This window comes from Heliangelus exortis, chromosome 5 (assembly GCF_036169615.1).
Source record: "Heliangelus exortis chromosome 5, bHelExo1.hap1, whole genome shotgun sequence".
NCBI lineage: Eukaryota > Metazoa > Chordata > Aves > Apodiformes > Trochilidae > Heliangelus > Heliangelus exortis.
Genome location: NC_092426.1, coordinates 2924129 through 2935348, shown reverse-complemented (window position 1 = coordinate 2935348; position 11220 = coordinate 2924129). Strand labels below are relative to the sequence as shown.

The following is an 11220-nucleotide window of genomic DNA, read 5'->3' as shown; positions in this document are numbered from 1 at the left end:
AAGAAACATGGAAAATGAAAATCATGTCTCAGAAGCAGACTGTGTAATTATCTTGTTGAGCAGGGGCCCTGCTCCACACTACAAGCTGGCCTTGACCTCAGCTATTTATAAAAACCTCTCAAGTTCTAATTTTTGGATATTTTTTTAAATTAAAAATAAAAGAAAAACCCTCACTCATGCCCCCTGTCAGCCTGGGAGGCTGAACAAGGCCCATCCCAACACAGGACACCAGGTCTCATCCCAAGGAGATGATGGAGCCTCCATAAAGAATCCCCTAAAGGCAAAAATGATCCAAGGGAGTGATGTTTTCAGGACAAAAGCTGTTGCCACCTGCACCTCATGAGAAAGAGGACCCTGTGTAAGGTCCTTTCATCTGAGCCACCCTTCCACAGGTACCTGGGAGCCCCTCCTGAGCTGTGGCCAGATCTGGATTGAAGCAAGAAGCTTCCTGGAGGAACTCTGGATGCCAAACCCCATTAAAATACAGGAAAATGTACAAAGAGCAGCCAGCAATTACACCCTGAGAGCTGCCTGGTGAGCTGTTGCTTCTGAGATGCATCATATGGATCATTGCTGACTTCACACAGTTTTGGGGTCAGTTTTAACCTTTTCCCAGAAGAAAGTCCTGCAAATATAAAAATCCTTTGGGGAAAAGCAGCTGGCTGAAAAAAAAAAAAACCTGTAAAGAGAGAGCAGGCACAGATGAGAAGGTGTGATCCAGCAAAGACCTCACAAACCATGCTGGGAAGACCACAGCTCCCCACGCCCCACTGACTCACAGAATCATTTTGGTTAGAAAAGCCCTTTAAGGCCATCAGGTCCAACCATAACCCAGCAGTGCCAAGGCCACCCCTGCCCCATGTCCCTCATCCCCACATCCCCAGGGCTCTGAAACCCCCCCAGGGATGATGGGGACTCCAGCCCTGCCCTGGGCAGCCTGGAGGAAATTGTTTCCAAGCTCCAACCCAAACCTCCCTTGGAGTTTCCATTCCTGGACTGGAATAATGGAATCGTTTTGGTTGGGAAACAAACTTTTAAGATCATCAGGTCCAACTGTGCAGCCAGCAGTGCCAAGGCCACCACTAAGGGGATGGGGATGGGGAAAGGGATGGGGATGTCCAGGCCCTGACAACCCTTTCCAGGGAGAAATTCTTCCCCAGCTCCAACCTAAACCTCCCCTGGCACAACTTGAGGCTCTTTCCTCTTCTCCCATCCCTTGTTCCTTGGGAGCAGAGCCCGACCCCCCCTGGCTCCAACCTCCTCTCAGGGGCTTGCAGAGAGCCAGAAGGTCTCCCCTCAGCCTCCTCTGCTCCAGGATCAACACCCCCAGCTCCCTCAGCTGCTCCTGGGCAGACTTCTGCTCCAGAGCCGTCCCTTGGGACACTCCTCACGCCCTGCCCCCCTCCCCGCTGCCGGGGGGATGATATTTCAATGACATTTCAGGGATTTTCTCTCAGCCATCAACACAAACACCTCAGCTCCCCCCCCACTCCCTCTCCTCCCCCCCAGCCGCCATTTTGCGTGGGGAGGGGGCGTGGCCTCGGCTGGCAGAGGGAGGGGGGATGGAGGGGGCGTGGCCACAGCGCCTCCCCCCGACCAATCCGCGTTGGGAGAGGGCGGGGCTGTTCCCGAAGGTCGCGGGGGCGGATCGGCGGGCGGTGATTGGCTGAGCCCCGGCATGCCCCGCCCACTTTGCCCCCCCAGCCCCTCCCCCCGCTCTGCCACGTCCGTGCAGCGGCTGCGGCGGAGCCGGTGCGGGGCGGCCTCGTGTGCGGGTGAGTGCGGACGTGAGGGGACGGGGACCCCCCGCCTGAGGGGAGGTGTGGGGTGAGGGGACCGTCTGAGGGGTCAGGGGAGGGGAAAGGGTGAGGGGACCCCCTGAGGAGCGAGGGGAGGGGAAGGGATGAGGGGAACAGCCCCCCCCCCCTCCCTTTCAGGGAGGGTGTGAGGTGAGGGGACCCCCTGAGGAGCGAGGGGAGGGGAAGGGATGAAGGGAACAACACCCCCCCCTCCCTCTCCTAGGGGCGGTGTGAGGTGAGGGATTCCCCCTGAGGGAAGAGGGGAGGTGTGAGGGGAGGGGATCCCCCCCCGAGGGGCAGCCTGAGGTAATGGGTGTCCCCCCGTCTCCCCCTTACCCTGAGGGGAGGTGTGGGGTGAGGGGAGCCTCTGAGGGGTCAGGGAAGGGGAAAGGGTGAGAGGATCCCTGAGGAGAGAGGGGAGTGGAAGGGATGAGGGGAACAGCCCCCCACCCAGCCCCCCTAACTCTCCCTCCCAGGGACGGTGTGAGGGGAGGGGACCCCCTGAGGGGAGGGGATCGCCCCCCCCCCCCCCTCCCCCCCCCTGAGGGAACGTGTGGGGTGAGGGGAGCCTCTGAGGGGTCAGGGGAAGGGAGTGGGTGAGGGGAACCCCTGAGGGGTCAGGGGAGGGGAAGGGATGAGGGGAACATCACAGTCCCTCCCTTCTCCCCCCCAGGGGTGTTGTGAGATGAGGGGTGTCCTGAGGGGATGGAAGGGGAGGTGTGAGGGAAGGGGATCCCCCCCGAGGGGCAGCCTGAGGTTATGGGTGTCCTGAGGGGGTGAAGGGACCCTCTGAAGGGGCAGGGGAGGGGAAGGGGTGAGGGGACCCCCTGAGGAGTGAGGGAAGGGGAAGGGATGAGGGGAGCAGCCCCCCACCCTCCCTCCCAGGGGCGGTGTGAGGTGAGGGGATGTCCTGAGGGGAGGTGTGGGGTGAGGGGACTCTCAGAAGGGTCAGGGAAGGGATGAGGGGAACACCACAGTCCCCTGGGGGCAGTGTGAGGTGAGGGTTTCCCCTGAGGGGATGAAAGGGGAGGTGTGAGGGAAGGGGATCCCCCCTGGGGTCCAGTCTGAGGTAATGGGTGTCCTGAGGGGAGCTGTGGGGTGAGGGGACCCCCTGAAGAGTCAAGGGAGGGGAAGGGATGAGGGGAACCCCCTCACCTCCCTCCTCCTCCAGGGGTGGTGAGGGAAGAGGGGATCCTCTGAGGGGGATTCTCTTCCCCTGAGGGAAGAGGGGATGAAAGAGGAGGTGTGAGGGGTGGGGATCCCCCCCGGGGGGTGTCCTGATGGGAGGTGTGGAGGTGAGGGGACCCTCCAGAGGGGAGGGGATGAGGGGACACCCCCCTCCCCCAGGAGGGGGGATTGGGAGGGGTCCAGTGAAGGGGTTTTTCTGCTTCCCCCCCCGAGGGGCTGTGTGTGTGGTGTCACCCCAAGGGCTGCATCAGCTGAAGGGAGTTGTGGGGGACCCCCCCTGAGGGGTTACATGGGGGGGTGTGGAATCCCCCCTGAGGGGCTGTCTCAGGTAAAGACCTGAGGCTTTCTCTTGCCCCCCCTTGGGGCAGGGAACCCCCCCCTTCCTCACTGTGTGTCTATTTGTTTTGTCTTGTTTTTAATTAGCCAATGGATTTCTATTGAGCAAGGCATATTCCTGGCTCTGGAAAAGATGTGGAGCTTCAAACTTCATCCTACTCCAGCTGTGCTGGATGTAGTTTGAAAAATAACTCCTTGGTTTGTCACTGACTGCTTGGAGAGCATCAAAAATTTTATTTCCTCCATCTGCTTTTCTACTGCTTTGTGTATTTGGTGACCCTGAGCTGAAATGAAGTAGATTTATTTTATTATTATTTATTTTATTCTGCACACCTTCAGTGTAGTTATGACCACTCATGGATTGTGTGAATGCTTTGTAAAGGGACAGGAGAAAGGTGACATTAATCAAGATGTAGGAGCAGAGGTGCCTGCCCAGGAACCTGTAGTTTTAACAGAATTAACAGGGTAGCAATGGACTTGCAGTCCTGTGCTCTTCTCAGTGGGGTCTGATGGCTCAAACTTGGGTTTAGCTCTGGGGAAATTTGGATTCTCACTTCTGACTCTCTGACCTGTGGAAATGTTCTTTGCACTTTGTTTTTTCCCTGCTGTTTCACACTGAAAATGCATGTGGGGTGAGAGGTGGATGACAGCATTTTTTAAGAAAAAAACACTTTTCACCCCAGATTGAGATGAGGATAGGGGTTTAAAGGTCAGGTGGCATATAAATATAAATATAAAAATATTTTGTGGTGGTTTTTGGTTTGTTTTGTTTTTGATTAAAGCAGCTTTTTCAGCTGGGTTTCCAGAGCCACCTGGAGTTTAGGGTTAACACTCAGATGCCTCATGGCTGACATCCTCTGTACTTTCTCAGGGCAGGCTGCAAGGTGCCTTATCTTGAAAAGTATTCATCCCAAATGGGTTTTTCTTTCTGATCTTTCCTTGCCCTCTCCAGCAGCCTGTGACTGCTGGATCTTTTAAGTTCATCTGTTAATTGCTGAGTTAATTGGAAGATGCCTCAAGAGCTCAGTCTCAGGATCTGATTTACACTGCTCATGCCAGCAGCCTGACAGGGATTCCACAGGTGGCAAATCAGAATGATTTCCTGAGATCCTAGTTAGGAAAATAGATCCTTTTGCTTCCTCTTAGCTGTAATTCTCAATAAACCCCAATTCCCCAGTCTCTGTGTAATCATTAACAGGTGTCTCTCTGTCATCCTGGCAGCTCTGTCCCACCTCTTAATGGGCAAGGAGGAGATGTTGGGGTTTGTAAATATGCTCAGCAAACACAGCTGCATGAGAAAGGCAGCTGGGGCAGGCTGGTGTAGCCTCTGTGGTTCAGATGTGTGATACAGTGCCTCTTGGCTGAGATAATAAATATTTATGTAGCTGGGACTGGTTGAAAAACAAAAAAACAAAGAAAAAAAAGCACAGGTTTTAAACGGAGCATGAAGGGAAATGATCTCCTCTGTACTCAGGGTGCTTGAGGGAGGTTTCTTGAGAGTGTGCAGTGCTTTCCTTTGCCAAGGGATGTGGAGGTTAAATATCCTAGTCAGTGTTTGGTTTGGTTTGTCTTCCCCAAGAGAAAAAACTTCCCAGATGAACAGGGAAGTGCCACATATGTTGACTTTAGGTGTGTTTGAGCCAACAGCCCAGCCCAGTGAGGGCTGAGGAGTTTCCATTGCAGATGGAGCAGAATCATAGAACCAGAGAATAATTGGGGTTGTCAGGGCCCTCTGCAGGTCTCCAGCCCAACCCCCCTGCAGTATCAGGGACACCCTCACCTAGATCAGGTTGCTCAGAGCCTCCTCAAGCCTCACCTTGAATATCTCCAGGGATTCTGCCCCTGTGCTCAGCTCTGGGGAGGCCACAGCTTGAGTCCTGTGTCCAGTTCTGGGCCCCTCAGCTCAGGAAGGAGATTGAGGTGCTGGAGCAGGTCCAGAGAAGAGCAAGGAGGCTGGGAAGGGATCCAGCACAAGTCCTGTGAGGAAGGGCTGAGGGAGCTGGGGGTGTTGAGGCTGGAGAAGAGGAGGCTCAGGGGAGACCTCATCACTCTCTCCAACTCCCTGAAAGGAGGTTGGAGCCAGGGGGGGGTTGGGCTCTTTTCCCAGGCAACTCTCAGCAAGACAAGAGGGCACAAGAGGTCTCAAGTTGTGCCAGGGGAGGTTTAGGTTGGACATTAGAAAGAATTTCTTTCTGGAGAGGGTGCTCAGCCATTGGAATGGGCTGCCCAGGGAAGGGGTGGATTCTCCATCCCTGGAGATATTTCAAAAGAGCCTGGATGTGGCACTCAGTGCCATGGGCTGGGAACTGCAGTGGGAGTGGATCAAGGGTTGGACTTGATGAGCTCTGAGGTCCCTTCCAACCCAGCCAGTTCTATGTTTCTATGAGGCAGCACTTCTGGTTTCATTCACCATTCCTTTACATCCCTGAGGAACATGACAGGGAACTGCTTACTCAGACTGAAACCAAGAGCAGCCCTCAGTGTCCCTTCCCCTTCCCTCCTGTTCCAGGACACCTCCTGCAGCCATGCTGCCTGTTGCCACCCTGCTGCCTGATGACACCCCCATGTTTGACCCCAACATTCTGCATGAACTCGACTGGAGTGAGAACACCACGACATTTTCTCCTGCCATTTCTCCTCTGGACCCAGGAGATGGCCTTGTTTTGAGACCACTTTGCACAGCTGACTTAAACAGAGGTAAAATCTGGTTTTAAAAGCTCAGGAAAGCTGGGTCCTGAGCTAGGGAATGTCCATGTCTACACAGTGCCTCAACAGATGAGGATTGCTGGTGTTGTTTGGTGTGGGTTGGTTTTATCAGGAAGGATTCTGAGCACTTGGCACCGTGTGCTGGGTGACCCTCCAAATTGGTTTTACTCTTTTCACCTCAAAAAGAATCTTAAAATCTTTCAAATTTCCAAATCTGTCAAATCTTTCACCTAATCCAAGCTTCAAGGGAGGGAGCACAGGTGGTTGTGCTGTTCCCTTTAATATACAGGAATGTGAAGCAGCATGTTCTGAGTGCATGGAGTCTTCTCCAGTCCTGGAGCTTTAGCTAAAAAAAGGTTGTTCTTCATACTGCACAATTTCAGCCTCGTGCTTTTTTTCCCCTTCTTTCCATACAGGTTTTTTCAAGGTTCTGGGTCAGCTGACAGAAACTGGAGTGGCCAGCCCGGAGCAGTTCATCAGTGAGTGGCTCCTTATCTCTTGGCATTGCCATTCCCTCCACCCTGCTTGGATCTGAGGTTCCCTGATGATGCCAAAGGGGATTTTTTAGCTCAGCTCCCCTCAGGAAGCCTCTGGCACTCGGGGCAGGAATCCCAAAGGGCTGCTTGGCTGGGACAGCCCTCGGGTCCAGCTTTGGACACAAGCAGAGGGCACTGCTGCCTTCTTTGGGGTGAATTATTGCAGCATCCTCTTCACTGCTTGGCTGGAATGTGAGAGAGCTTAGAGGTGATGCCACCTTTGTGGCAGCACCCATCTGCAGAAACATTATTTTGGCAGCTAAGGAGAAGGAATTTGTTTGAGTTAATTGGAAGATGCCTCAAGAGCTCAGTCTCAGGATCTGATTTACACTGCTCATGCCAGCAGCCTGACAGGGATTCCACAGGTGGCAAATCAGAATGATTTCCTGAGATCCTAGTTAGGAAAATAGATCCTTTTGCTTCCTCTTAGCTGTAACTCTGCTTTTTCCCCAGTTCTGTCTGGTTAGAACAGGCAGGTCCTGGGTGCATTTTGTGCTCCTGAGCCCTGCCACCAGCTGCATGCAGAACCTCTTTCAAGCCTTAAGACTTGAGAGTGGTTTAACCTGAGCTGCCCAGTGAGTGGTGCTGTGATTTCTGCTCCCCCAGAGACCTTTGAGCACATGAAGAGATCTGGGGATTACTTCGTGACCGTTGTGGAAGACACAAATCTTGGGCAGATCGTTGCCACGGCAACGCTGGTGATAGAACATAAGTTCACCCATTCCTGTGCAAAGGTATGAGGAGGGGAGAAGATGCTGTCCCCAGGCTCCCTGGGTGTTATTTCTGTGCTCTGTGAGGAAGCACCTTCCACTGTAAAAATATCTCCCCTCCCGGGGTGCTCAGGAAGCTCGGGCTGTTCACAGGGAAAAGGAGCAATGGTGTCTGTCCCCTTCTCCCTCCCAGTGACCTTCTGAACAGGTCAGGCTGCATCCCATGGGAGCAGGTGGCTGCTGCACAGCCCCAGCTAGATCTGGGAAAACAGGGAGCTGGAGAAATAGAGATTCCTCTGGGGGGAAAGGCTGTGCTGGGACTGGGGCTCCTGGTGGGACAGGGGCTCCTGGTGGGTGCTGGGACTGGAGCTCATGGTGGGTGCTGGGACTGGAGCTCCTGGTGGGACTGGAGCTCCTGGTGGGACAGGGGCTCCTGGTGGGAGTGGAGCTCCTGGTGGGTGCTGGGACTGGAGCTCATGGTGGGACTGGGGCTCCTGGTGGGTGCTGGGACTGGAGCTCATGGTGGGACTGGAGCTCCTGGTGGGAGTGGAGCTCCTGGTGGGTGCTGGGATTGGAGCTCATGGTGGGACTGGGGCTCCTGGTGGGTGCTGGGACTGGAGCTAATGGTGGGACTGGGACTCCTGGTGGGTGCTGGAACTGGAGCTCCTAATGGGTGCTGGGACTCGAGCTCGTGCTGGGACTGGAGCTCCTGCTCCTGGTGTTACTGGAGCTCGTGGTGGGACTGGGACTCTCCTGGTGGGTGCTGGGATTGGAGCTCCTGGTGGGTGCTGGGATTGGAGCTCCTGCTTATGGTGGGACTGGGACTCCTGATGGGTGCTGGGACTGGGGCTCCTGCTGGGACAGGAGTTCATGGTGGGACTGAAGCTCCTGATGGGACTGGGGCTCCTGGAGTTACTGGAGCTCATGGTGGAGCTCCTGCTTGTGCTGGGACTGGAGTTCGTGCTGGGTGCCTCCTGAGCCCTGTATCCCAGCATCCCTGTATCCCAGCATCCCTGTATCCCAGCATCCCTGTATCCCAGCATCCAGCAGGAGCTCCAAGTCTGGGAGGTGCCAGGAGGCCCCTAACAGCTGCTTTGTTCTGCAGAGGGGGAGGATTGAGGACGTGGTGGTGAGCGGGGAGTGCCGGGGGAAGCAGCTGGGCAAACTGTAAGTACTGCCCCACCCTGCTCCTGGAGCTGATTACCTTCAGCTAATTAACTCCTAATTGATCCAGGGCCATTCACGGGAGGGTTGGTTTTCTTTCTGCAGATTAACTTCCACCCTGACGTTGCTCAGTAAGAGACTGAACTGTTACAAAATCACGCTGGAGTGTCTGCCCAAAAATGTGGATTTCTACAAGAAGTTTGGCTACACAGTGTCAGAGGAGAACTACATGTTTCAACGGTTCTTTAATTAAGAACTTTTAGTCTTTTAGTACTATTTTTTTTTTTCCTCTGGTAAAGACTGTCGGTGGAGGAGCTTGTGCTACAAAACATTCTCTTCGTGGAAAATTTCTCTAGTTTCTTGCTGCAACTATAACAATCCCTGTAAATAATCATCATCAGATTCCTAAATCTTGCAAAAAAAAAAAAAAAAACCCACAATTACTGACATTTTAGTCCTTTGGGTTAGGAAATGAGCACTTAGAACTAATCCTTACTGCTGGCTGAGGCTAAGTGGAGCTGGTTTTGTTCTAGCTGAGTGACAAAGGACTCGTTCAAGGGATGGTTTTTAACCAAAGGTCTATATTTTTATCTCAGAATTTTTTCTTGCATTGTATTTTTCTAAAGGTTTGTGCTTCTTTCCTGGGTAGCCAAAGTGCAGCTGGTGGGATCAGGCTCCTCTCTCTGCTTTATGGGTGGATGATGCAGGGTTAGTGATCCAAAATGGGCATTTTTTTTTTTGGTCTTTAGTCCTCCCCGAGTGCTCTCCTTGTTTGTGTACTCCAAGTTTTATAGGCACTGCTTTCCAAAAAACCCAAATCTGTTCCTGTTTGTGCAGAGGAAGGGAAGAATCCCTCTGGGCTATCCTGATACATTTCCAGTCTGAAAATGGGATGTGTGCTTCTCACCACAGGGCTCCTGCACTTTAGTTGATAACTTGATTTGTTTTCAGGATAATTCTCGTTTTCTGACACTCAAAAAAAAAAAAGAGAAATTCCCCCGTGGTGTGTGACAGGGAGAAGGTAACTGGGGAAGGGGGATGTCTGACAGGGAATGTGGGGAATGGGGCTCTGTCTCAAGGGGAAGGGGGTTTGGGATGAGCTTGGGGTTTTGCTGGCAGCAGCAGAGGAATCCCCCAGTCCTGAGGGGTCACTGCTGCTTGGGAACAGCCCCCCTCTTGGAGCTTGGATCCATGGAGCACTTTTGGCAGCAGTGGCACAACAAACAAACAGCATCCACATCCCTGCTTCCAACGGGAGAATCCTGGAGAGGGAGAGGGGGGGATCCTGAGGCTGTGAGTGGTTGGTTTGCCAAGTCAGGCCTTACAAAAATGTTCTTTAGTGTGGCCTGGAGAGCCACTTCTCAGCCGTGGTGGGGGTTCTGTTTAAGGTTCCTGATGGTACTCCACTGGATACAGTGTTTCCTTGGTGATGTCTGTTTTATTTATTGATTATTTTTTTAAGAAAAAAAACCAGAAAATAAATCTTTGTTGAAGCTGAATAAACGAAGAGTGCCAAATGGAGTGGTTTGCATGGTGCTGTGTTGGGCCTGGCAGGAGGGGGCTGTTGTCTTTCAGAACTCAGCACCACCTGCTGCAGATCCATTTGGGTTTCCTTTCCCTCCACTGAAAAGAACATTTTGGAGGCTCCAGATTGGTTTTTAAGGATGAGTCTGAGGCAAATTTGCAAGGATGGAGAACAACTTCCCACTTTGAGTCCATCATCAGCAAATCTGCAGGTGACACCAAGCTGGGGGGAGTGTGGATCAGCTGGAAGGCAGGAGGGCTCTGCAGAGGGACCTGGACAGACTGGAGAGTTGGGCTGATCCCAACGGGATGAGGTTCAACACAACAACCCCATGGGGAGCTCCAGGCTGGGCACAGAGTGGCAGAAAGGGAGCTGGGAGTCTGGATTGCCAGGAAGCTGAACAGGAGCCAGCAGTGTGCCCAGGTGGCCAAGAAGGCCAATGGCATCCTGGGCTGGCTCAGGAACAGCGTGGCCAGCAGGTCCAGGGAAGGGATTCTGCCCCTGTGCTCAGCCCTGGGGAGGCCACAGCTTGAGTCCTGTGTCCAGTTCTGGGCCCCTCAGCTCAGGAAGGAGATTGAGGTGCTGGAGCAGGTCCAGAGAAGAGCAAGGAGGCTGGGAAGGGATCCAGCACAAGTCCTGTGAGGAAGGGCTGAGGGAGCTGGGGGTGTTGAGGCTGGAGAAGAGGAGGCTCAGGGGAGACCTCATCACTCTCTCCAACTCCCTGAAAGGAGGTTGGAGCCAGGGGGGGGTTGGGCTCTTTTCCCAGGCAACTCTCAGCAAGACAAGAGGGCACAAGAGGTCTCAAGTTGTGCCAGGGGAGGTTTAGGTTGGACATGAGAAAGAATTTCTTTCTGGAGAGGGTGCTCAGCCATTGGAATGGGCTGCCCAGGGAAGGGGTGGATTCTCCATCCCTGGAGATATTTCAAAAGAGCCTGGATGTGGCACTCAGTGCCATGGGCTGGGAACTGCAGTGGGAGTGGATCAAGGGTTGGACTTGATGAGCTCTGAGGTCCCTTCCAACCCAAATGATCCTATGATTTTCCCAGGGGTGTTTGCCCCCGAGGCACAGCTGAGCTGCTGCTAGGTCCCACCCCATGGAGAGAGGGGGAATTGGTAAATCCTCTCAGGATTAAGGTAAAACAGTGCTCAAGGTCTGCACTTGAGTGTCAGCTGGTGAAGCTGTGGAAGGAATAACTCCAAGGCTGATGTGGTAATTAGAAAACCACGGTAAATGATGCTAAAAATCATCAGCTGGG

The 11220-nt window shown here is 53.5% G+C and overlaps 1 protein-coding gene across 1 annotated transcript; it reads left to right on the top strand.

Moving 5' to 3' along the window:
- The first annotated feature begins 1687 nt into the window (after positions 1-1687).
- On the top strand, positions 1688-9193 carry GNPNAT1 (glucosamine-phosphate N-acetyltransferase 1). Its single transcript, XM_071745148.1, has 6 exons — positions 1688-1775; positions 5834-6020; positions 6446-6508; positions 7172-7299; positions 8381-8442; positions 8545-9193. The coding sequence occupies exons 2-6, from the start codon at positions 5849-5851 to the stop codon at positions 8690-8692; spliced, it is 573 nt and encodes a 190-aa protein (XP_071601249.1). The 5' UTR covers positions 1688-1775; positions 5834-5848; the 3' UTR covers positions 8693-9193.
- Positions 9194-11220: the final 2027 nt, after the last annotated feature.

Bases quoted from the DNA above. Each gene is read 5' to 3' on its own strand.
- GNPNAT1 (XM_071745148.1), top strand. From the start codon at position 5,849: ATGCTGCCTGTTGCCACCCTGCTGCCTGATGACACCCCCATGTTTGAC. The intron at 6,509-7,171 runs GTGAGTGGCTCC...CTGCTCCCCCAG, and splicing joins CAGCCCGGAGCAGTTCATCA to AGACCTTTGAGCACATGAAG. The intron at 7,300-8,380 runs GTATGAGGAGGG...TTTGTTCTGCAG, and splicing joins TCACCCATTCCTGTGCAAAG to AGGGGGAGGATTGAGGACGT.